Source organism: Urocampus carinirostris, chromosome 12 (assembly GCF_059441175.1).
Source record: "Urocampus carinirostris isolate Australia breed hairy pipefish chromosome 12, RoL_Ucar_1.0, whole genome shotgun sequence".
In the NCBI taxonomy this organism is placed as follows: domain Eukaryota; kingdom Metazoa; phylum Chordata; class Actinopteri; order Syngnathiformes; family Syngnathidae; genus Urocampus; species Urocampus carinirostris.
In genome coordinates this window covers 4,122,983-4,149,716 of record NC_142360.1, presented here as the reverse complement: position 1 = coordinate 4,149,716, position 26,734 = coordinate 4,122,983, and the positions used below count along the sequence as shown (strand labels likewise).

The following is a 26,734-nucleotide window of genomic DNA, read 5'->3' as shown; positions in this document are numbered from 1 at the left end:
AAAGAAATTAGGGTCGTGAAAAAAAGAGTGTTAAAAGAGTTAATAATCTGCGCTAATATGGTTAAATAATACAAAAGCAGCATAAACCAAATTTTCCAAGAAAAGGGGTGAATCTGCTTTGTACCCCAACCTATCTCCAGTATCATTGTGCCCCCCTCCGAGTGGTATGTTCGATTATGCTTTATTCGCGACCATGGCCTCGAAACGGCAACATGAGTTTGGAGCGGAGAAAGGAAACAAAAGAAGAAACGAGATGAAGCTCAAGCATCGTTTGCCGGTAGTTAATGTTATAATAAAGGCTCATTATTGTACCATATTTCCACACCCATTTGGCGCACTGTTTTAAAGGGCGCACTCTCCTTGGTTCGAATTATTTTAAATTAAATGCAAATCTCACACGACCACCTTTAATTCCAAAGTGTGCGTATTAAAAAAAAAAAAAAGCAATTAGAACAAAACTGAGTTTGATTGTGGTTCAATCAAGTATTTATCACAAGGTAAAACACCAGAATACAACAAATTCGTAAAAAAACAAAAAAAGACCAAACAGCTTGGTAATCACATTTTTTCAAACAAATGTTGCGAGCTTAGGTGCTGAACAGCCCTGATGTCATGTCCTGCACGGTTGTCATGGCACCCAGCTGGCCCCGCCCCTTGACACCGGCTGAAACGCATTGAACTGATTGCTAGTGGAGTACTTAAACGCTCCTTTTGGGACTGCCCGTTGCCAGACCATTGCTTTACCTTGTTGAAGACCTGTTCATGCCTGTTTGATCTGAGTAATACCAAGTTTGTAATTTTGATTGCCTTTAAACCTGTTTTGTTTTGTCTTTGGTCCGTTTGTGTGTTGGACAACTTTTTTTTCCTAATTAAAGTGACAGATCGTCTACGCATATGAGTTCCGACTTCCTGCTTCCCGGTCCGCTTCCTGACACCTAGGGATGAAGCCAGTCTTCCTTCAGGCATTAATAAACCCTTGAAACATACTGCAGCACCTATTTACTCACATCAGGACAGATTATGTAAAATAAAAACAAAGATAATTTGTTTAAACAACTTTATTTAACGTAACAAATAAACCGACACTAAGATTTTTTTCTCTTACTATGCGCAGCAGTGATATAGAAAAAACCCTATGAAGATTGTTATATGGCGTACAAAATTTAAAATAATTGAAAATAAAACGCACACGAAGAAATTGTATGAGTTAAGTAATGCTCTTGCTTTAAGTTGTTAAACACTGAGTCAATTTGAACCCTGTGGCTAATCAAAACAGCAGCAACTTGTTATATTGAGGAATTAATAAATAAATATTAATATCTTATACATGTGACGTGCGGCATGGCAAGTTGGTAGTTAGCGCGCAGTTCCACGGTGCAGAGGTTCAGGGTTCAAGTCCACCTACCGCAACCTCCCCGTGTGAAGTTTGCATGCTCTCCTCGTGCCTGTGTAGGTTTCCTCCCACATTCCAAAGATAGAGATTATTAAGCCGGTCCAAATTGTCCATAAGTGTGAATGAGTGAGAGTGTTGTCAGTCTCTGTGTACCCTGCAACTGGCTGGCAACCAGTTCAGGGTGTCCCCTGCCCACTGCCCGAAGATAGCTGGAAAGGGCTCCAGCACCCCCGTGACCCTACTGAGGATAAGCGGTGCAGATAATGGATCAATTGTTGTATATATGATGAAGAGCCTGATCCAAAAAGAATTCCATCTTAAAATCAGTGAAGTAGAAGCCTTCATTTTCTTCTATACAAATAAATACTGTACTCAATTACCCTTGGTAAAGAACTTGGGCAGGTCTCTAAGCAATACGTTGTTAACTTTTTTGCCTATTTATTTGACGGTCTTTTATCTATTTTGTTTTATAATAATGGCAGTTCAATTCGATTCAATGTAATCCAATACAATTATGTTCAATTCTAAGATGAAACTAAATAAAAAAAACCTTTAAGAGGCCCAAACATTTGTTTAGCAAATAAAAGTACTCAATAAACTTGCAGAACACAACGCATGAGGCATATCGGTAAAGACCGTGAAGAGTGGTCAGTGTTAAAGCGAGGGTTTTTAATACAGTGTGTCCGGAAAGTATTCACAGCGCTTCACTTTTTCCTCATTTTGTTATGTTACAGCCTCATTCCAAATTGTATTAATTTAATCTCTTATCTCAAAATTCTACACAAAATACTCCATTATGACAATGTGAAAAAGGTTTATTTTTTTACTTTTTGGGAATTTATTAAAAATAGAAAACTAAGAAATCACATTTACATAAGTATTCACAGCCTTTGCTTAATACTTTGTTGATCCACCTTTGGCAGCAAATACAGCCTCAAGTCTTTTTGAATATGATCCCACAAGTTTAGCACACCTATCTTTAGGCAGTTTTGCCCATTCTTCTTTGCAATAAGTCTCAAGCTCAATCAGGTTGGATGGGAGACATTTGTGCACAGCCATTTTCAGATCTCTCCAGAGATGTTCGATCGGATTCAAGTCTGGACTCTGGCCTGGCCACTCCAGGACATTCACGGAGTGGTTCTGAAGCCAATCTTTTGAGATCTTGGCTGTGTGCTTTGGGTCGTTGTCCTGCTGAAAAATGAACCTTTGCCCCAGCCTGAGGTCAAGAGCGCTCTGGAGCAGGTTTTCATCCAGGATATCTCTATATATTGCTGCATTCATTTTTCCTTCTATCCTGACTAGTCTGCCAGTTCCTGCTGCTGAAAAACATCCAGGGATGGTATTGGCCTGGTGATGAGCAGTGCCTGGTTTCCTCCAAACATGGCGCCTGGCATTCACACCAAAGAGTTCAATCTTTGTCTCATCAGACCAGAGAATTTTGTTTCTCATGGTCTGAGAGTCATTCAGGTGCTTTTTGGCAAATTCCAGACGGGCTTCCATGTTCCTTTTACTAAGGAGTGGCTTTCGTCTGGCCACTCTACCATACAGGCCTGATTGGTGGATTGCTGCAGAGATGGTTGTCCTTCTGGAAGGCTCTCCTCTCTCCACAGAGGAACGCTGGAGCTCTGACAGAGTGACCATCGGGTTCTTGGTCAGCTCCCTGACTAAGGCCCTTCTTCCCCGATTGCTCAGTTTAGAAGGCCGGCCAGCTCTAGGAAGAGTCCTGGTGGTTCCAAATGTCTTCCATTTACGAATAATGGAGGCCACTGTGCTCATTGGGACCTTCAAAGCAGCAGAACATTTTCTGTTTCCTTCCCCAGGTTTGTGCCTCAAGACAATCCTGTCTCGCAGGTCTACAGACAGTTCTTTTGACTTCATGCTTGGTGTTTGTGCTCTGACATGCACACTCAACTGTGGGACCTTATATAGACAGGTGTGTGCCTTTTCAAATCATGTCCAATCAACTGAATTTACTGCAGGTGGACTCCAATTAAGCTGTAGAAAGATCTCAAGGATGATCAGTGGAAAAAAGATGCACCTGTGCTTAATTTTGAGCTTCATGGCAAAGGCTGTGAATACTTATGTAAATGTGATTTCTTAGTTTTCTATTTTTAATAAATTTTAAAAAAGTAAAAAAAAACTTTTTCACATTGTCATAATGGAGTATTTTGTGTAGAATTTTGAGATAAGAGATTAAATTAATACAATTTGGAATGAGGCTGTAACATAACCAAATGTGGAAAAAGTGAAGCGCTGTGAATACTTTCCGGATGCACTGTATATATATATATATATATATATATATATATATATATATATATATATATATATATATATATATATATATATATGTATATGTATATATATATAATTGTCCCTAGGTGTGAATGAGCGAGCGAATTGTCTGTCCCTGTGTGCCCTGCGACTGGCTGGGAACCAGTTCAGGGTGTTCCCTGCCCACTGCCCGAAGATGGCTGGGATGGGCTCCAGCACCCTCGCGACCTTACTGAGGATAAGCGGTACAGATAATGGATGGATTATATATATACATACATATATATATATATATATATATATATATATATATATATATATATATATATATATATATAGTTGTCTGTCCCCGTGTGCCCTGCGATTGGCTGGCAACCAGTTCAGGGTGTCCCCTGCCCACTGCCCAATGACTGCTGGGATGGGCTCCAGCACCCCCGCGACCCTACTGAGGATAAGCGGTGCAGCAGATGAGATGAGATATATATATATATATATATATATATATATATATATATATATATATATATATATATATATGCAGTGTTGGGTAAGGCTACTTTAACTTGATTACTTTCAATTACTTTTGGATTACTCCAATACCAAATATGCTAACAAAAGACAAAAGAAACTAAATGTGAATAAAATTATGACTCACAACACGGGGTAAGCTTTCTCTCCTGGCTTTGATCTCTTTGATCTCCGGCAAAACTAACATAAAATGCGACAGAAACAAAATGAAAATAAATCCAAACAGCTTGCCAACATCATTTTTGCCGTTCCATGTATTCCGTTACTCCCCAAGCCTGCACAAAATTTAGTCATTTTATTCATATTTAGTCTCTTTTGTCTTTTATTAGCATATTTGGTATTGGAGTAATCCAAACGTAATTGAAAGTAAGCAAGTTAAAGTTACCCTACCCAACCCTGTATATAATATATATATATATATATATATATATATATATATATATATATATATATATATGTATGTGACTAAGGCACCAGATTCACACGATTGCCATCTTGTGGCTACATTGTGTAATTGCCACACGAGCAGCAGGCAGTGACATTTAATTCTATAAATTTATAAAATGAAGATAACTTGTTTACTCATTTAAAAAAAAACTCTAGAATAGAAGTTTTTTTTAATTAATAAAAATTAGAATATTATGAATCGGGAAATATATTTTATTAGTCTATTTCGCACGTTCACGCCAACACTGGTAGTCATTTTAAATGATTTATTCATCGATTCATTTTTAATAAATGGTTCTAAGTATTAGTTTATATAATTTTCCTCGTCTTTTTTTGGTCCCGTGTGGTACCCCATACATGTATCAACCTCTCCGCCTCAGAGGCTAAAAAATGGCCGAAGCTCATCCGTGGCCTAGCCGCTTCTTCTGTCACAGATGCTCTGCCGAGATCAGCCCTCGCCTCCCGGTGAGTCCTCCCGCTGAAACATCGCGGTAGTAAACGCCCGAGCTTCTTCATTGCCTGTTTGATGTTTCATGACGTTTTTATTCGAGGACCGGTTCGTCATCGGTGCTGAAAGTTAGCATGCTAACGGCTAACAGGTCCCGTTTTGAATGTAATGCTAACTGTAGTTTAGCTAGCATGCTGAATAAGGATCGGTTTTGGTGCAAAACACGTTACGCCGTGAAAAATGGTTTTATGTCACTTATACAGATAGCCCTTTTATTCAAATGTTACCGTTGGTTTTATATGACGAATTTATTATGGAACGTTTTAAGTGAAAAGCTTTTCACACCTAAGTGATGATGATAACAGGTTACGTCATTTGCCGAAAATATACCGTAAATTTGGTTGTGTTACCCCCTAAAAAGCGTTTTGTCTTTATGAGTCCTCCATTAAGGTAAACAAGGTGTAAGGAGGCTTTTTGTTTCTAGTAATGACTTCTTTCGTTCACATACTTCTCCAACTTTCCTACACATTACATATGCAAGATCATTGTCACACAGTTTACCTTTCAGACCAATATATGAAATTTATCTTTCAGTTTTGGGCAATTGACATTGTGGAAGGTTCAACCGAAGATAGTAAATAGTCAAGGCGACGACACTGAAGCACGGAAGTGACGTCATTCTGTGTAACATGTTCAACATAGCGGCCAAAGGGTAAACGTGATTATTGTTTTAATGTATTTCGGGCTATGTTTTTTTTTCCAGATTGCTGCCAGCCTAGAAAAAATGTCATATGTGGGCAACTATACCATGCTCCAGCTCATATTAACTTATTTATTGTAAAGACTAATTGTATTGCTTAACAGACCAACGGCGTTGGAATTGCCCTACATCATCAAATAGCGTGCGTTGAATAATTTTCTGAATCAGTCACGCGGTACACCCGCTTTGTAGGGCTTCAAACTTCACTGCATACGTCAACACACACTTAGACTGGTTCATGTACCACTCATCTAAATTACTCTGCTCTCGCTCCCGGGATTCTACCCGAGTACCACATCTCTAGTTTCCATAGTTGTCATGATTGTTTTCTGTTATTAGTGTCAATAAATTTGTTCAAACCAAAAATCTCTAGTTTCCGTTGAAGATGAAGATAAAAAATGGAGACTCTTTGCAGATGATGCAATACAGAGTAATCTGTTTTGAATATAATTCCATAAATTGTTGATTGCATCTATCAAAAGTGCTATTCAAAACCGAATAATAAGCGATGTATTTATTTTCAGGAGTACACATGTCCGAGATGTGAGTCAGGGTTCATCGAGGAGCTGCTAGAAGAAAGGAGGTATGCATTTAGAAAAGTTAAGCATATTGCAATAAAAAAAAATATATAGTTTCAAATTTGTCAACATTTTAAGTATTCTACCATTCACTGCATGTAACCAATGGACAATCACAATGACATTCATCTGTGGAAGCATTATGTTAAAATCGAGCTAATCCATTTGCTGTGAAAATGAGAAGAATCTGATCAAACATGCAAGTCCTTTTGGTATGTTTGGGAAACAGAAAAAAAGGAAACCAAATGACACATAATTTGTCAATTATCTGTCTCCTGTTTAGTTCTGACAATGGCTCAGCGTCTACCATCACCAGTGGGCCACAAAACCAGCAAGCATTTGAGGTTCCTAACTTATTATTTTACTTACATCACATTGTGTATTGAAGGGGACATATTTTGGAATATTTTAGGGATGCACGATAAGATTATTCTTCTGAATACCAATATATATGTTTTCGTTTTTTAAATGCATGCTTTGTAATATTCCTTTTATGTATGTCTTTATTTTTTCTTTACAATTACGATAACATTATACAACTGTGGTGTTGGTGTTGGAGAGACTACATCTTGACTTTATTAATGAATTGATCAATACTCTTATTTTTTTCAGTAATGACTATGATAAAAATATATTGTTATGAGCACATAAAACTGACATAGCTAATTCAGACAGTGCATATGATTATGGGTGTGTTAATGATGAGGAAATGCGTCACTTCTAAACATTACACAAGCGAAACGCATTGAACTGATTGCTTGTGGAGTACTTAAACGCTCCTTTTGGGACTGCCCGTTGCCAGACCATTGCTTTACCTTTTTGAAGACCTGTTCATGCCTGTTTGATCTGAGTAATACCAAGTTTGTAATTTTGATTGCCTTTAAACCTGTTTTGTTTTGTCTTTGGTCCGTTTGTGTGTTGGACAACTTTTATTTCCTAATTAAAGTGACAGATCGTCTACGCATATGAGTTCCGACTTCCTGCTTCCCGGTCCGCTTCCTGACACCTAGGGATGAAGCCAGTCTTCCTTCAGGCATTAATAAACCCTTGAAACATACTGCAGCACCTATTTACTCACATCAGGACAGATTATGTAAAATAAAAACAAAGATAATTTGTTTAAACAACTTTATTTAACGTAACAAATAAACCGACACTAAGATTTTTTTCTCTTACTATGCGCAGCAGTGATATAGAAAAAACCCTATGACAATGGTACACAAGCGCTTCAATACTTAATGTCGTGCATACCTTGCTTAAAAAAATATACCACTCATTTTTATGAAGTAGCATTATCTTGGCTGTACTCATTAGTAGCCATAATTAATAAAAATGAATATACGAATGAAGATGCATCAAGGGCAAACTACATGAGGCAAATGATAGATACTTTATTCATCCCCGTTGGGAAATTCACACTTCCAGCAGTCTACCCCGTTGTTTATTAACAGATTAACATGATGCCCTAAGGGTGCTTGTTGCGGAGTGGATGACGTCACACGCGAGTCCAAAAGTTCGACATCCCTGCGGCAGATGGAAATCTTTTCTTGTGTCCGTCGATACACCACCTCGTGTTAGCGAGTCCGCCTCCTCTCCGATTCCCCCGGTCTTTCGTGTATCTGTATAGCGGCGCTGAAGCCAGATTGCTCCGGGTAGCTTCGGGTGGCTACACGTTAGCGTCCGGAATGCTAAACATGAGCCACGTTTCCGCAAAACACAGCAACTGCGCTCCCTGTGCGCTTCGATGTTTTCCACAAGCACTCGTTGCTCTTATTTGGTAGTGAGTTCACATTTACCATGATTACGGATGGTACCGAAGACTTATAACGCCGCTAGCCGCTTAGCTAGCTCCGGCTCTTCTTTCACCATAGGCCCCCTCATCACGCCGGCACAAGAATTCTTCAGGGCAGGGAGTTGATTCCTCGAATAAACGCATTTTTGTGCGCTAAAACCCATGTCCATAGGATAGAAAGTCATCCAAAGTGTAGTTGTCAAACGGGAAGAAAAACACCGAAGATAGGAGCAGACAATAAAACAATAAATCACAATGTAACGTTTACAGTGGTAGAGGTCTCTCATAGCTGCGCAAGACAACAAAATATTTATATTTATACACAAACTTGTCTTTGCATGAAACGTGATGGATACATAAGTAAAACCAATACAAAAACAGCAAGAACAGCAAGAACAGAACAAAAATAAATAATGGGGGATGTTGTGGAATGTGGATAATTACTAATGATAAATATGTAGGCATCTGGTGAGATATTTTGGAGAGATCGTCGTTGGGCATCGCCCCAAAAAATACGTGGAGAGGAGATATGACAAAAAGGGAACGCGCTTTATTGCATTCGGGACACGTTCAAAGTTCCAGACGTTCAACATTGGCTTTTATAATGTTCTCAAATAAAGTTAAGCTATCTCGTTGAGCTCGTCGCCCCGGCTCCTTTGTCATATCAGCTTGTGACCTCTTGCAACAACGTCATCCCGCAACCTTCACCAGATGCCTACATACTTATCATTATTTATTATCTACATTCCACAACAGTGACACACATGTGAAATGACATCAGGGACAAGATTGTCACCAAAACAACCCATTTGTATTAACCGTGTTTTTGCCATATGTTTTGCTATTTCCGCTTTGTGGGCCTGATTTAAATTGTCTGACGGGTTGTAAGTGGCCCACAGGCTGTAGACTACCCCTGGTTTAGCCCAAACCTAATCCAACAAAACATGATTCTACGTTTGGATTGTAGTCATCCGAGATGGTAAAAGTCTTACTCGGTGCTGAAATCTCTCCCTCCAGAACGCAGACCAACACGTGTTCACATTCCCATCGGGCTACGGGCAGTTCTCGCTGAGCGTCTTTGATGACGCCTTCGACTTCGGAGCCGGACCTGGCTCCGAGGACAACCGGGATGCCGAAAACCGTCGAGAAAGGGAGAATGCCTCACGTCAACGCTACAGTGCAAGGCAGCCCAGGAGTCGTCACGGCTCAAGGCGGCAGCCCGGCAGGCATGAGGGAGTTCCCACTTTGGAAGGGTTAGCGTTATACCGCAAAACTTACAGCGCCGTGCTCCATTTGATGACACAAGCTCTCTCTTCTTGTGTTGTTTTTTTCAGAATTATTCAGCAGCTAGTGAATGGTATCATTGCACCGACTGCAATGCCAAATATTGGCGTTGGACCCTGGTGAGTTATCAATTTTAGTAACCGTGTACAGTACAGTCGTACCTCTGAACTCATAAGGGATTGGTGTTCAAACACAGAAATTGTTCAAGCACAGAAGCTTTTTTTTGTCCCATATGAAGAAATGGTATTTATTTTTATATGTTCTAAAGCATTCCAAAATACTCCAAATAATAATAATAATAAAATACAGACACTGCCCTACTTACGAACAAGATACATTCAGGACTATTGTTCGTAAGTTGCTTCAGTGCTATATTTTGTATGGAATGTATGTTTACGGTTGTTTAAGGCTTGTATAAGTAATCTTTATTGTTTTGTACTAAATGATAAACATTTAATAAAATATTATGCTCTATAAAGATAAATAAAGTTAAGTTTGACTTACTTTTGGAAGATAAGCTTCAAGAGTTAGGCGATTTCCCCTTCCGTGGTAGAAAGTAGCAGAAAAAAAGATATCCAACCATTTTCTCAACCGCGTCAAGCTTTCTTATTCCACTTTCTTTTCAAAAGAAACAGCTCGCCTCTTCTTTACACTTTACACCAACCACATTGAATGGATGCACAAGATATTAAACATTAAAAATGTCAAAGTTCTTAGTGCGCTGGAGATACAGTATAGTATCTTTACACACGAATTAGAAAGAGGAAGCCGGATTCTCCTTCGGGGTGTATGCTGGGTGAGCTCTCACAGCGCCACACGCCAGTAGCGGCGGAAAGAAGCAACCACAGTAATGTCCTCTACTTGGAAAAAGGTGATCAATACAAAATCTAACTTCAGCAATGTCCAAGTATTTTTCGACATCCCGAAAAAAATGTTCGTTTCTACCGTTTTTCGTAACTTGAATGTTCGTAAGTAGGGGAGCGTCTGTTTTTGAATATTTAAAGGGTGAGAAGCTCAGTCATTCAGGAGGGACTCGGTGTAAAGCCGCTGCTTCTCCGCATTTAGAGGAGCTAGTTGACGTGGCTCGGGCATCTGATAAGGGTTCCTCTGTGACGTCTCCCTCGGGAGGTGTTCCGGGCATGTCCCACAGACAGGGGGTTGAAGAGACTACGTCTCTAAGCTGGCCTGGGAGCCCTTCGGGATCCTGTCGAAAGGGCTGGATGAAGTGGCTGGGGATATAAAGGTCTGTGCTTCCGTGTTGAGGCTGCTGCCCCCGCGATGGGCAGAAGAAAATGGATGGATGGAATAATATTTCATTAAAATATTTCATTTTCAAATTTGGCATCTATGAATTTTTAGATAGAAAAATCATATACATACACACACACACATACCCAAAATGTTAACAAAACAGGTACCTAAACAACAATACATATTTTAATGTGTAGATAGTAAAGTTTAAACATGATACGGATAAGAAAAACGGTGATTAGATGGCACTACAAGTGGTTTGAATCTGTCATTAAGAACATGTGACAAGTATAAATTGGTAAAAAAACGATTGATAACAAACCAATGCATTTTCCCTTGTCCCTCTCAAATGTAACAGAATTGACTCTCCTTGCATTGCTTTTATAGGGGTGTTCTTCATTCAAATCCTATGGATTATGCATGGGGTGCTAACGGGTTAGACGCTATCATAACACAGGTACTTTCGGTCATTTACTCTTTTAACCATGAACTGTAGAATCCCAGTGCAGTGTTTGTTCATATTTTGTCTTTAATTTCAGTTATTAAACCAGTTTGAGAACACGGGGCCTCCGCCTGCAGACAGGGATAAAATCAAAAATCTGCCTTCAGTCATTGTAACAGAGGAACAAGTTGGTAAGTTGGGGGGAAAAAATTCTTGTTATTGATATAAAACATAGTCTAAAAAAAAAATCAACGATTAATAAATAGTTTGTGATTGCAGTCAACCTCTAATTGTATTGCACATTACCCATGGGATATAACATTAATCCATTCTGAGGGGGGATCGCTAAGTAAAATAGTTTCTTAGCTGGGAATTGAAAACTATGATAATTGGCTAATGCGTTCCAAACCCTTGGTACTTCAGATAAAAACATTAAAACAACAAAACACCTTATAGTCACTACTATTTAGATGTATGGGATTAAATAACTTGAATAAATGTACATGTAAAGGCAAAATGAAATATAATTTACCTTTGGTGTGAGGTCGCTCGGGCTGTTACAGTGGAGTTTTTGGTTGGATGCGGGGTACCTTCATTTTTGAATAATTGTCGGAATTTCAATTGTTTATGGTATTCCTCATCGAAGGTAACTATGCGTGTGCCATATACGTATTTCTGGATGATAGCAAGCTCGGCTTTCATGTTTATCATGTTTTTGCTTCTCCCTTTAGCATCACCACAAGCCTAGCGACTCATTGCTAAAAATACAGTACAAAAAATACAGTATTGTATCCACTAACTCGCACCAACCCTTTATGAAGCACACGAGATTCTGAACTTAACAAAGAGAGAGAGGCATCGTGAGAGGGAGTTCAGGCCACAGCATATCAGCATGTTGCCGTGACGCAAACAAATATCGGTCCAGCATCTTTTATCATGTCAACCAATGGAAAATGGGCATGTTATAGACGTATGAGCGACGTAATTGGCCCTCATACGAACACATTTTGTATGTTTTTTGGCTCTCGAAATAATTTGTTGTTCATGTCGAATGGTGGGTTAAATTTCCGTAACCTGGGGCCAGAAAATAAACATTCTGCATAAAATATCATAAGTCGGGAACGCCGTAACTCGAAGGGGAGGGGGTCTACTTTACTTGGAAAATACACATTGTTAGCTTAAGGAAAAAAAACACATCATTTGGTCCTGTGCTGAAATCAGCTCGGTCAGGATAATGGGCCTCTGAAAACCACTTAATGCTAATATCCTTAACTGTGCAGTGGTTGATTTGAGGGTTGTTGTCTTCTAATGGAACTTGTCCTTGCAGCTTCAGGTTTGGAATGTCCGGTGTGCAAAGAAGATTACGGCGTGGGAGAAAACGTTAGGCAATTGCCGTGCAATCACATGTTTCACAACGATTGCATTGTACCCTGGCTAGAGCAGGTAGGTGACCGGCGTGCCTTCTGCACAATAGTTTTTTTTTTAACTTTGTATTTCTCACACACAATTCAACAAAGGGTTGGTAACCCATAATACAGCAACACGAACAAAAATATATACAATTGACATTCCCACAAATAACAGAGGAAACAACGACAAAAATGGTAATAAAACGAATAAAATAAAAGGTGTTTAGACATCAAGTAAACATTTTGTGATAAGCTTCCATCTTTTCTCGAATTGATCTAATTTCAGTTAAAGTCTTGCAGTGATTTTTTTTCCATAATGTACATTTGCTTTGATTTGTCTCTCCATTGTTTTATGTCAGGAGGTTGTGGTTTCACCCAGGAAACTGTGATCATTTTCTTTGCTACCATATTTATGTTAACCAGTCAATAATTCTTCTGGCAAATTTCCTAATACATAGGTCACTGGGTCAAACCGCATCTCCCAACCGATAATTAATTTTATCTCTGTCTGAATACTTCTCCAGAAATTCAATATCACAGGGCAATTCCAGAAAATATGCGTGAAATCTCCGATCCTCCCACAATTACGCCAACATAAATTGGATGTATTCTTATATTTTGAAGTGATAGAGGGTCTATAGAAGTAACGCATTTTTACTTTCCATTCAAACTCCCTCCATGTCGGACTGCTGGTGTGTCCCTCTTTCTCCCAGTCGTCATCTTTTATCACGATATTAGCGTCTTGTTCCCATTTTTCCTTGACCTCCATCTCACCATTACGGAGATCCATTTGCAGAGCTTTATACAATTTTCAAATAATCCCCTTTATTATCTGTCCTTTTGAGTATGATATCGATAATTCCTCAACTTTAGTTGGCTCCTTACTTATTTCCCCCCCTTCATCATGTTTCACGAGGTAATGCCTTCGTTACAAATATTTAGAAAAATCATTTCTAGGGAATTGAAGTTCAAAATATTTCAATACCTGTCATTCTAACACTTGGGTCATCAACATCAATTCTTTTGGGGCCCATTTTTCAAATCCTACATCCTTAACCCTAGGTTTAAAATCTGGGTTTTTCGCTATTTTTGTAGCCCTATTCACGGACCTTGATATTTTTATTTTTTTTTTTTATTGTTGACCATGCTTTAATCCATTCTTTCTGGAGTTTAACTTCTTCCACATCGCTACTGATATGAATGGTAAGGATTCCACAGGCACATTGGGACAAGACCGCTGCTCCATGTCCACCCAAATTGTATATTTGTCTCAAGTAATCCACAGAATAAGAGCTCTAATTTGAGCTGCCCAATAATAATTTCTAATATTAGGTAGATCCAGGCCCCATTTTTCTTTGGAAGCTAAAAGGGTTTTGTATAATAGAATAGTTGTACAATATTTTTTTTAGACGGATGGATGAACAAAAATGCCTTATCAATGAAATTACAATACAAAAAAAATCAAAAATGCATTTATACAAATGAAAATTTAAAACAGCAATATATGAAATGACCTGCATTTATATAACGCTTTTCAAGTCAATGAAGACTTCCCAAAGCGCTTTACAATGCGCTTCACATTTCCCAATAGCGGCCGTGCAGGCATGTAAGGCGCAAACCTGCTTATTGGGGGGATTAGGGGTTCAGTGTCTTACCCAAGGACACTTTGACATGTAACACAGAGGAGCCGGGATTTGAAATGCGATCTCTTGATCCCAAGACGAGCGCTCTACCTCCTGAGCTACTGCATTCAGTATATTGATTGAAAACAAAATTCCCCGTAAACCTGTCAATAAATAAATCAAATGTTAATTTAACTTAATGTGTTTTTTTTAATTGTTCTTTATTTTTTTAAAATAAAGTAAAAATAATAGTAAAACAATCTCTAATTAAATCCCAGTTTTTATCCTAAATTTTAATCTTTTTTATTTTTGTTTAATTCAAATATTTTTGATTTTTTTTTTGTTTTTACTTTTATTTTCACTTATTAAATGTCAAGATACATACAAAAAAATCAAACACATTTTTATTTTTGTTTATTTGCTATATTATCTATCCATCAATTATCTGCACCTCTTATCCTCAGTAGGGTCGCAGGGGTGGTGGAGGCCATCCCAGCCAACTTCGGGCAGCGGGCAGGGGACACCCTGAACTGGTTGCCAGCCATTCGCAGGGCACACAGGGACAGACAATTTGCTCGCTCAATAACACCTAGGGACAATTTGAACCAATTAACCTAACATGCATGTTTTTGGAATGTGGGGGGAAACCGGAGTGCCCGGAGGAAACCCACGCACGGAGAGAACATGCAAGCTCCACACAGGAGGTTCTATCTCATGACCTCAGAACTGTGCTGAACACGTAATAACCACTGCGCCGCCGAGCTGTCCTTGCTAAATTATATTTTTCTTTTTTTCATTTCTTATTACATGTAAAAAAAATACAATTTACAAAAGTCAATTCCATTGAAGTTGGGAAAAAGTTTAAAATGTCAGTAAAATTAGAATAGAATGACTTGCAAACCTTTTCTAACCCATATTTAAATGAATACACCACAAAGACAAGATTATCCATGTTCAAACTCATAAACTTTATTTCCATGAGCAAATAATGATAAACTTAGAATTTTATAATTGCAACAAGTGCCAAAGTAGTTGGGAAAGGGGCTTCTTCACCATTGTGTTACATCACCTTTCCTTTTAATAACACTCAATAAACGTTTAGGAAGTGAGGAGACTAGTTGTTGAATCGTTGATAGTGGAATCCTTTCCCATTCTTGCTTTATGTACAGCTTCAGCTGTTCAACAGTCCGGGGTCTCCTTTGTCTTATTCTGCGCTTTATAATGCGCCACACATTTTCAATGGGAGACAGGTCAGGACTGCAGGCAGGCCAGTCAAGCACCCGCACCCTCTTACTACGAAGCCACGCTGTCGTGAGACGTGCAGTGTGTGGCTTGGCATTATCCTGCTGGAAGAAGCAAGGGCGCCCATGGTAAAGATTCTGTTTGGATGGCAACATACTTTGTTCCAAAACCTGAATGTACTTTTCTGCATTAATGGTGCCTTCGCAGATGTGCAGGTTACCCATTCCTTGGCCACTCATGCACCCCCATACCATCACAGATGCTGGCTTTTGCACTTTGCGTGCATAACAGTCTGGGTGGTTCTGTTCTTCTTTGGACCGGAGGACACGACGTCCACAATTTCCAAACACAATTTGGAAAACTGACTCATCAGACCACAGAACACTTTTCCACTTTGTATCAGTCCATTTTAGATGGGCTCGGGCCCAGAGAACCCTGCGGCGTTTCTGGATGTTGTTGATGAATGGCTTACGCTTTGCAACATAAAGTTTTAACCCACACTTACGGATATAGCGTCGAACTGTATTGACTGACAGTGGTTTTCCAAAGTGTTCCTGAGCCCATGTGGTGATGTCCTTTACACATTGATGTCGGTTCTTAATGCAGTACCGCTTGAGGGCTCGGAGGTCACGGGCATTCAATAATGGTTTACGGCCATGCCGTTTACGCACAGTGATTTCTCCAGATTCCCTGAACCTTTTCACAATATTATGGACTGTAGATGATGATATCCCTAAATTCCTTGCAATTGTACATTGAGGAATGTTGTTTTTAAACTGTTCAACAATTTGCTCACGCAGTTGTTCACAAAGAGGTGAACCTCGCCCCATCCTTGCATGTGAATGACTTAGCTTGTTCGGGTCTCCCTTTTTTATACCCAGTAACAACTCTCACCTGTTGCTAATTCATCTGTTCACCTGCAAATAGTTGGTTGATTTCCATTCATCCACTTTCTGAGTAGTTATTGACACCTGTCCCAACTATTTTGGCACGTGTTGCTGTCATCAAATTACAGAGTTGATGATTTTCTCCCAAAACAATAAAGTTTATGAGTGAAGACAATAAATATGTTGTCTTTGCTGTGCATTCATTTAAATATGGGTTGAAAAGAATTTGCAATTTACTTGGATCAATTTTTATTTGCAATTAACACACTTTCCCAACTTCATTGGAATTGAGTTTTGTAAATAAATAGAGGATTGAGCAATTTAGGTAAAGCGATCACACATACTCATAAGTCATCTAGCTTTCTTATTGCACGGCCATGTATTTATTTATCGTCCGACTGTCTCCATCCAGCACGACACTTGTCCAGTGTGCAGGAAAAGCCTAAGTGGCCAGAACACGGCGACCAATCCTCCAGAACTATCAGGGATGAACTTTACCTCCTCCTCTGCCTCATCAACGTCCTCATCGTCTTCCTCCACCCCTCAGTCCTCCAGTTCTACCAGTAATGAAAACTCAACAGACAACTTGTAGACAAGCATTTCTTATCTGTCTATATTTTAATTTTATTTTTGGGGACCGGGGGATGCTCTTTGAAGCACCCTCCTGCTGCAGCCGTTTCCTTGACACAGGGGAAGAAAGTTTGGTTCAATCTCGGTAAGTAAACAGTCAGGTCCGGCTGCTCCTTTATTTTTACTTTTCTTTAGACCCTTCAGGGATTCCAACAAAAGGTGGGTGGAGGCCCCTTTAACTAAAGCAAAGACAATGACTTGAAAGGGTGCCTCATGCTGGAACGTTTGGAATTGAACTGTTTTGCCAGTGTGAAAAGAAGAATGAACTGTATATCCCCTCCTTTTTTTAAAGAGTCGCTGTCATATCAAAAGGATGAAATTGCACCTTTTTTTTTTCCTTTGTGGTTTCTTTGAAATTGCTCAAATACAGTAGACCCTCGGGGTACAACAAGAATCCAAAAGTAAAATAGCCATATAGCAGAGGATAAAATCCTCAGATGATTGGTTAATGCCTTCCGAACCCTCTTGGCCAGGGATTTCGGGTCACGCCCACGAAGGGATTGAATCTGGCCCGCGAGACAACGCTCATAGAAGCACACGAGAAAAATAAGCTGCAGGTTGAAGTATGTCCAATTGATGTTGCCAAAGCCAGGTGCCTGTCACAAAGACGCTGTACTTGTTTTTCTTTCTCTCTTTTCCTCCCTTTTTCTCTAACTTTCTGTCCCTCTCTCTTTCACTCTGTGGCTCTCTTTTTCTCTTTCTTTGTTCCTCTTTGTCTCTTTCTCTCTGTGTCATATTACCTTCTTCTGCTCTTTTTTCTTGTCCTCTCTCTTTCTCCCCTTCTCTCTTTCTCTCCTCTCTTTCTGTTACTATTTCTCTTAGGATTTCTTTCTTCCTCTATCTTTCCCCCTCTCTCACTATTTCTTTTTATCTCTTTTGTTTCTCTCTTTCTTTCTCCCTTTCTCTCTTTCTTTTTCCCACCTTCTTTTTCTCTCCCTCTCCTCTTCTTTCTCCTTTTCTTTTTTCCTTATCTACTAGTCCGGCCTCCGACAAAATGTTTGTTCTATTCTGTGGCCCCTGAATTAAAATGAGTTTGACACCCCTGCTTTAGGCCTTTATCGCCATTATACAAGTACAGTATAACGGAATTTCCCTTTACGTGCAAGTGAAACAAATAATAAAGGTAAAATGTGCAAAATGAGGCAAAAAACATTAAAAACAATACATTGAAGATATATATAAATATATAATGTACATATTCATATTGGCAGATATATTGTGCTACTTTCACAGTCCACTGCAGCCTACTCCTATTACCTCAGGTAAGAAACATTAAAATGACCACATAGTATAAATAAATACCGTAAATTCCAGACTATAGAGCGCACCTGATTATAAGCCGCACCCACCACATTTTAAGAGGAAAACCGATTTTGTACTTACACAAGCCGCACCTGTATATGAGCCGCATGCGCCCACATTGAAAAATGTAACACAAACACAAAATTAACCCAAACCCGACTTTAAGTCCCGCGATTGAAACTGAATTTTTTGGGTTTGAACAATTTTATTGACACTATTAACAGCAGATAAACAATGTGATCTTTGAAAAAATTTTCTCGGCAATTTTAACAGCAATTAAGCATATTCACAATTTCTTTATAGCTGACAATATGATGTTTTAACAATTTTTTCTCACATTTTTAACAGCAATTAAACACACAATTTCATTATATCATATCCCAACAATATGAGATTTTATCGACAATTTTAACAGCAATTAAATACATTCACAATTTCATTATATCATATTCTAACTATATGAGGTTTGAACAATTTTTATCGACACTTTTAACAGCAGTTAACCAATGTGTAAAGGGCAATACTATTGTGCAAGGGCATAGCTCTGTCTTCTCAAGTGGGATTCCATCCCACCCTCCCAAGCAGCATCCTCCAGTCCTCTGCCCGGGACTCCCAGATGGGTCCTCTCCCTTCCCAGTGTATATTTCCAAAGGTAAAGGTGGGAAACTATATATATCCACTATTGTCCGCCGCGTCCACAAACACGTCTCACCTTTACTCCACCTCCCGTCAGCCCGCGTTTGCTCCGCCCCTTCTTTCTCATTCTCCCGTGCAAAACATATCAGAAAAGGTTCTAAAATAAATACAAATAAATACATTACAAAAAATACAGTTGCAAATACATGTTATACATGGTTACACATATTTACAAAGAAAGACAGTACACCGAGAGAGTTTTCAAAGCTTTAATAATAATAATATAACTTTTATCCCAAACGATGCCTGTGACAGGGCAGTTAATGGTAGCAACACGCTCGCAACACAGTAGATGGGTCCGTTCAAAAAACATACCGTACTTGTAAAAATCACGGTAAACCGTCCTCATCTTCCTCCTTAGAACTGAAGCCATCAAAGTTGTCTTCCTCAGTGTCGGAAAGAAACTTTTTCATATAGACGTCCCACGCTCTCTTATTCCAAAACATGCTAGCAACGCGCTCCCAACACAGTAAACGGGTCTGGTAAAGTTTACGTGCAGTAGCTCTGTTTCCTTCTTTATCGGACTGCTCGATTGCTTTTAGCTCGAAAGCTGCGTCATGTGCCTTTCTTTTTGCATTTTGCATGATGAGGGTATGTTTACGGTAATTTAATTTGTGCACAGGCCAAGAAGTTGCAGTTTTCCTCGGCGCATATATTCCACCGGTCTAAATCTTACCTTTTGTACTCGAGCGCCGCTGGCGGCCGTTAGAAAAATTACATAAATTGGCCGCATTTTTTTTTTTTTTTCGGAATGATGCATGATGGGAAATTCCCAGGCGCATGCGCACAGTAGCATCAAACCGCTCGCTTCGTTTGCAACAAAAAAACCCGATACTGAGATAAAGGCTTCCGTGGCGAACTCCTTTGACTTGATTGATTTGCCGTTTTGTGATAGTCGGTTTATACCGAATGGTACCCATCTTTGACAAATTTGCGTTTTTCCGTACAGATTTCCTTGTACGTCGTACTCGTCTTAAAATGCACTTTGGACGGCAAAACCGTACAGGTTGACAAGTATGTAGCTGTAACAAGAAAAATGGCTAAGTGTTGCCAGGCCATTAGAAGATTGGATTCGGCTGCTTGAAGTGGTCTATGTTTATAGATTTTGTTGGTATTTTTTAGGGGTGCCTTGAAACGAAACCTAGCTAAAGATACTGTTGAAGACCCAAAGTACCACTGTGTAAATGTTCATGAAAATCGGTTCAGTCGTTTCAAAGCCTATAAGTCACATACACACACGCCCGCACAAATCGGGATTTCTAAAATAGTTTACAAGTTCAGATTAGATTAATGGATTTAGATTAGGTGTATGTGCATTTGATCAAATAACGAATGAATGTTCACAGATTATTGCAGAAAATATTGCCTGCAGTATGACATGGTTTCAGCTTGTCGAGCAGAGAAGCGTGTTGATAGTGGCTTTAAAAGTAAATTGATTTTAAACATTCCCCTTGCGAGAGTTGTCAACTTTAAGATATCTTGCTGCTTTATTCACCTTCTTATTTTTGATCATGGACCATATCGTGGATGTGTTATGGCCAGTTTAGTGATTTGTGTGCCCTTTTCTAATTTAAACTTCATTTTCGTGGTAATCCTGTTTTGCTTCTCCCTTTGGCGTCACTGCTCACTTTGTCTTGACTTATATTGAATAAATACAGTACAGAAAATACAGTATTGCAGGGTTATAAAGTCTTCAAAGCACACAATAACTGAATAAACAAAGAAAAAGACAATGTTGGAGGTCGTTTAGCCAATCGCAACATCTGCAATTTCAGGATGCCATGACGCAAACCAATAGCAGACCAGCATTTGATATGCCTTCAACCAATACAGAGAGGAGTTTAGAACCCTCAAAGTTTTTTGGGGCATGCAAAATAATCTGTTGGTTTTTTAAAGTGGGGAAAATGCTGTAAAGATGAGTCGGGAAAAACATCTTATTCCACACCGTAAAGTCATAAGGTTGGGACGTCCCGGGGTTCTACTGTAACAAGATTTCATTTGTAGTTTTAAGACCTTAACATATTGTTTGCGAAAATGTGCTATAAGCTAACAGCATCTTTATATTTTGTTTGAATAGGAACGTTGGTTGACCCTGAACTCCATGTAGTCGAAACATTTCAGAAACACGAATTAACCTCAGTGGGAATAGAGCTCTTTTTCTAAGTTTGCCAGTTGATTTGCAGTATGAAAATAAATGAGGTTTTGGTGACTCGAGACACTCATTCTTTTTTTTTTTCTAAATCTGTTTTTTCTCCATAACGTTTGCAAGTGTTTAATTGAGGACAACAATGAGTTGGCCAAGGAAACAACTTCAGTTTGATTGTGAGCTTTTCAAGCACTCTTTTTGAGTTTGTTGCCTGCATCAATAGAGTCATTAATTCTGCTTCCTTTTTATTGTACGGCGCCTCAGGGTGTACTTCCTCTGTTTTCTATCACTGCTCAGCTTCAAAAGGAACAGATTGTTCCTATGAACGGAACACGTTTATTGAAGAGATAAAATAGTGTGGCTTTGCTCTATGGGATTAGTCAAGGTTTTCTACTATACAATTTCGTTTTCAATTAATTATTAGTCCTTTCCTATGGTTGAAGCTATGAAGTTTAATTTTACAGCAGTCCGACGATTTTTACATTTAATCTGTTCTATAACCACCCGTATTAAATTAATTTCCGAGAAGTGTTTCATGCGTAACGCAAAGAATCTGTTTGTGTGTGCATATTACTACGCAGCTTCCCTCATATTTCTTTAGGCTGCAAAAAGCTGTAAGTCTTTTATTATTCTAATAAGGTGTCAAACGTATTGGTTGATTTCTCCGGGATGTTTCCATTTTATTTTCTGCCCTTTGGTGAAAATGCTACAGTTGTATTCATCAGTATATAGTGTAAGTCCATGCTTCTGGCAAGCCACGCACAAGTGCATCTTCTAAAAACACGGGACCCAGCAATGGAGCAAAATTTTGAAGACAAAAAACAACATTGTTTACAAGATGCCCTCGTTTTTATTATTTAAAATTTGAATTACGTATATATAATTACTTTTTAATTTGTTTAATGTAAAAAGAAATACAAAATAATAGAGTAAGAAATGTTTGTAATTTTGTTGCTATGATTAAATGTAAAAACAAAACAAATTTTAGTCTCTTGTTAATTTTATATTATTATTTAATGTAAAATATAGAACAATTAAGAATGGGAAAAAATAATTAATCAAATCGGCGACTAGCAATATTTATTCTTTCCCTGATTTTACATTTAAAAATAAATATAACAATAAAAAAAAACATTTAATTAGACTCTAGCAATGTCAGTGATTTCCCTGCTATATCATGTAAAATAAACAAAATAGTCAAGTCAAGTCATTTTTATTTGTATAGCCCTTAATCACAATAAGTCTCTAAGGGCTTCACAGATTAGTACACTATGTTACACAGACTATTTTTCAGCCGACAAGAAGAGTAGGTTATTATTCATATGCAATGGAGTAGAAGTGAGTTTTAAGTTTAGATTTAAACATTTCCACTGAGGTTGCAGATCGGATCTCAGGGGGAAGAGCATTCCACAGCACCGGTGCCCGGATGGAGAACGCTCTCGATCCAGCAGAACACTTCTTTGCTCTCGGGATCACCAGAAGACCGGCACTCTCAGATCGTAGGCTTCGGACCGGGACATAGGGGCAGATCAGATCTGAAAGATAAGAGGGAGCAAGTCCATGTATGATTTTGTACAATACTAAGAGAACTTTGAAGTCACATCTTTGGCTCACTGGGAGCCAGTGCAAGTTAGCCAAAATCGGTGTTATGTGATCGTACTTTTTTGTCCTAGTTAAAAGCCTCGCTGCGGCATTTTGTACTAGCTGAAGAGACTTGATTCTGGACTTCGGGAGACCGGAGAGTAGTGCATTACAGTAATCGAGACGGGAGGTAACAAATGCATGAATTATAGTTTCCGCATCCGACTGAGACAGTATTGAACGGATTTTGGCAATGTTACGAAGATGGAAGAAAGCGGTTCTAGTAATTTTCTTTACATGCATCTCAAAGGTTAGATCAGGGTCAAATATGACACCTAAATTTTTAACTGAGTCACTCTGTGTGATGTGACATTTGTCAATGTTCACAGCAGTTTTTGAGAATAAGTCACGGCATTTAGATGGACCAATGACTAACATTTCGGTCTTCAGAGTTAAGACGCAAGAAATTGAGTGACATCCACTCTTTTATCTCAGTGAGGCAGGCCTCCAAATTTCCACAGTTTAGTGTGGAAGATTCCTCCAACGGAAGATAGAGTTGAGTGTCGTCTGCGTAGCAGTGGAAGCTGATATTGTACTTGCGAATAATGTCACCTAATGGAAGCATGTAAATGTTGAAAAGAAGGGGGCCAAGCACTGAACCCTGCGGAACACCGCAGGTAACATTAAAGGGCTCAGATGTCATTTCACCATATTTAACACAGTGCGTCCTATCTGAGAGGTAGGATCTGAACCACGAGAGGACGGTTCCTGAGAGACCAATCCATTTTTCCAACCGTTCTAGTAGGATATTGTGGTGCACTGTGTCAAAAGCAGCACTAAGATCCAGCAGCAGCAAAAGTGATGAAGCGCCAGAATCCATTGACATTAAGAGATCATTTGTTACCTTGATCAGAACTGTCTCAGTAGAGTGGTTAGCCCTGAATCCTGATTGCATGGATTCAAAAAGGTTATTCTCGGATATGAAAGCATTCAGCTGCTGTGTCACTACTTTTTCGAGTACTTTAGAGAGGAAAGGTAGGTTTGACACAGGTCTGTAATTAATATTTCTGGATCAAGGTTGGGTCGTTTCAGTGTGGGTTTAATAACGGCGGACTTAAAAGCTGCTGGAACTACACCTGAGGAGAGTGATATGTTTATAATATTTAGAACTGAAGGTCCAAGGACGCCAAAAAGACTTTTAATAAGTGAACCTGGGAGCGGGTCGAACTGGCAAGTTGTCGGTTTGGCCGCATTTACCACCTGTTTGAGATCATCAAGTGACAGTTCACTAAAACCGGCCATTTTCCCAAGGCAGCCACCCTGTCGTGCATCTGTAAATTTCAGTCCTTTAATATGTGTGGTATTAATAATTTCTTGAGCAATTTCTTCCTGTATGCGTTGAATCTTCTTAGTAAAGAAGACCATTAAGTCCTGAGCAGAGTGTGTCGAACTATCTGCGATAGTCTGTTGCCTTGTAAGCGATGCTACAGTGTCAAAAAGGGCTTTGGGGTTGTTCTTTTGAGACGCAATCACCTTCGAAAGGTAGGCCGATTTTGCAGAGGCAAGGGCCGCTTTATACTTTAACAAGCTGTCACACCAGGTTTGATGGAAAACCTCAAGCTTGGTAGCGCGCCATTTTCTTTCCAATTTCCTGCATTCTTGTTTAAGGGTTCTAGTTTCATCAGTAAACCAAGGCGTGCGTCTTTTAGGACGTGATTTTAGTTTTATGGGCGCTATTGAATCCAGCACACCAGGAAGGAGTTCAAAGAGCTCAGAAACTGTGCCAGTGCTTATATTGCGTCCGCTAAATACTTCAGCTTTTTTAACACTACATTTAGCTAGCACCTCAAATGTAACTAGATAATGATCCGAGATAACGGTAGTACACGGTAACACCATAATGTTTGAGGTTAAAACCCCTCGAGTCAGAATCAAGTCTAGCGTGTTCCCATTTTTATGGGTTGGCAAATCAACCAGTTGATTAAAGCCAAATGCATCAATTAGAGACCTAAACGCAATAGTAAGTGAATTGAGTGGGGAGTTCATATGAATGTTAAAGTCTCCCATAATTATAATTTTGTCTGCATAGGTTACTAGTTCAGACAAAAGTTCAGCAAATTCGTCTAAGAAAGTTGTGTATGGCCCAGGTGCACGATAGATAGTTATTACATAAATTGACAATAGAGAGGACCGCATCACAAGAGCCTCAAACGCCTTGTAATTATTAGAGGTACGTGGATTAAATTTGAGCGATTTTTCAGAAATTAGCGCAACACCACCACCCCTTTTCAACGTGCGTGCTATATGGCTACTCTCGTAGTCTGGGGGAGAAGCATAATTTAGCGCTAAGTACTCATCCGGGCGTAACCAAGTTTCACACAGACCCATACAGTTAAGTTTATAATCACGAATAATGTTATCAACAAGTAAAGCTTTTGGAGCAAGCGATCTAATATTTAACAGACCAAATTTCAGCTTTGCTGAATCATTTGACTTAGCTGAACTCTTTGTAGTCTTTGTCGAAATCTTCAAAAGCTGCCGCTCTTGTGGCTTTTCGTGTGGGTTGTCCGGCGAGGGATGAATGGTGGAATTAGTTACATCCTCGCGTCCTTCCTCGCGTCCATCTTGCTGCTTAGACTTCGCACGCTTCACACATCTGCCTGCACGGCAACCACGCTTCTGTTTTCTGTCCTTACGGCGCCGTTGTCGTCGTTTAAGCGGAATAGCCGTCCACAAGGATGCCGGGTCTCTTTGAAGTTCGCTCGGTATATCATAGGCGGTATAAAAAGTGCCCGAAAAGTCGAAATTTAGACGCCCACCCAACCGAATAAGTTCGTCCCTACTGTAAGTATTTTTGGCCACACATGTGTCCAAAAGTGAAAGCAAAAAAGACAAGAGAACGGCAATAAATAGAAGATTAGCTGGACAACGAGCCGCAAGCATGTATCCATGCGCCGCCAAAATAAATAATAAAACATTTAAACAGAGTTGCGCAATGTTTGTAATTTCTCTGCTTATCCATTAAAAAGTCCCACTTTTGTTTATCAAATGAGTTGTTAAGAGTCTGTGTTCTTTATTTATTGGCGGCATTAACCGTTCGTCTTGGTATCAAGGGGTCGCAGGTTCGATTCCCGGCTCCTCCGTGTTATATGTCGAAGTGTATTTGGGCAAGACACTGAAACCCTAGTTGCCTTGCATGGCTGATGCTGCTATCGGATAGTTAGTGTGTAAAAGGGAAAAGTGTGAAGCACATTGTAAAGGTCTTCATTGACTTGACAAGCACTATATTAATGCAGAGCATTTACATCATCCAGTCTCATATATGGCTTTTTCTTTGCTATTCTGCCTTGAATGCCAGCATCTCGGAGTCGCCTCTTAACTAGATGTTGACACTGGTGTTTTGCGGGGACTATTTAACCATGCTGCTAGTTTAAATGGTAAATGGCCTGCATTTATATAGCGTTTTTCAAGTCAATTACCTCCCAAAGCGCTTTACAATGTGCTTCACACTTACCCGTTCACACACACTAAAACTCACTCACACACCAATAGGGAGTCAGCCATGCAAGGCGCCTACCTGCTTATTGTTTAGGAACTGTAAGGTGTCTATTGTTCTTGTCTTTGCTTGGTTGTGGAGCGTTGTCTCCAACTTTTCTTTCTACTTTTGTTCGAGCCTGTTTGTGCTGTTCTCTGAAGGGAGGAGTGCACAACATTTTATCTTAAAAAACAGACATTTGCAGCTCAATAGTTATTTACCACATTTACAATGTATGGAGTGTATTTCTTATTCGTTTCATGTTTTCATTGAAAAAAAAATATTTTTCTTCAAAAAATAAGGACATTTCTTAGCGGCCCTTAAGTTTAGTGTATATGTAGTTTATTATTTAATCTTGTATATTATATATAACAGCTCGGTAACATAAAATAAAAACTAAAAAGTGTACTTTTTTTTTTCTTAAAAAAAAAAAAAAGAATGTACCCGTCCATAATCGATGACGTCACGTGTACGTGCGTAGCGGGGC

At 39.2% G+C, this 26,734-nt stretch overlaps 1 protein-coding gene across 2 annotated transcripts; it reads left to right on the top strand.

Annotated features, from left to right (window-relative positions):
- The first annotated feature begins 4,987 nt into the window (after positions 1 to 4,987).
- Positions 4,988 to 21,199, top strand: LOC148354694 (E3 ubiquitin-protein ligase RNF126-like). Of its 2 annotated transcripts, none has more exons than XM_088349891.1 (9): positions 4,988 to 5,107; positions 6,375 to 6,433; positions 6,712 to 6,772; positions 9,238 to 9,473; positions 9,555 to 9,623; positions 11,143 to 11,212; positions 11,295 to 11,388; positions 12,525 to 12,640; positions 16,770 to 21,199. In XM_088349891.1, exons 1-9 carry the CDS (start codon positions 5,033 to 5,035, stop codon positions 16,947 to 16,949), a joined length of 960 nt encoding a protein of 319 aa, XP_088206017.1. In that variant the 5' UTR covers positions 4,988 to 5,032; the 3' UTR covers positions 16,950 to 21,199. The 2 variants fall into 2 exon arrangements, with proteins under 2 accessions (XP_088206017.1, XP_088206018.1); XM_088349892.1 differs by lacking the exon at positions 4,988 to 5,107 and adding an exon at positions 6,052 to 6,280.
- Positions 21,200 to 26,734: the final 5,535 nt, after the last annotated feature.

Excerpts from the sequence above, each read along its gene's own strand:
- LOC148354694 (XM_088349891.1), top strand. The coding sequence starts at position 5,033 with ATGGCCGAAGCTCATCCGTGGCCTAGCCGCTTCTTCTGTCACAGATGC. Across the intron at positions 5,108-6,374 it reads AGATCAGCCCTCGCCTCCCG|GAGTACACATGTCCGAGATG; the intron begins GTGAGTCCTCCC and ends ATTTATTTTCAG. Across the intron at positions 11,389-12,524 it reads TGTAACAGAGGAACAAGTTG|CTTCAGGTTTGGAATGTCCG; the intron begins GTAAGTTGGGGG and ends TTGTCCTTGCAG.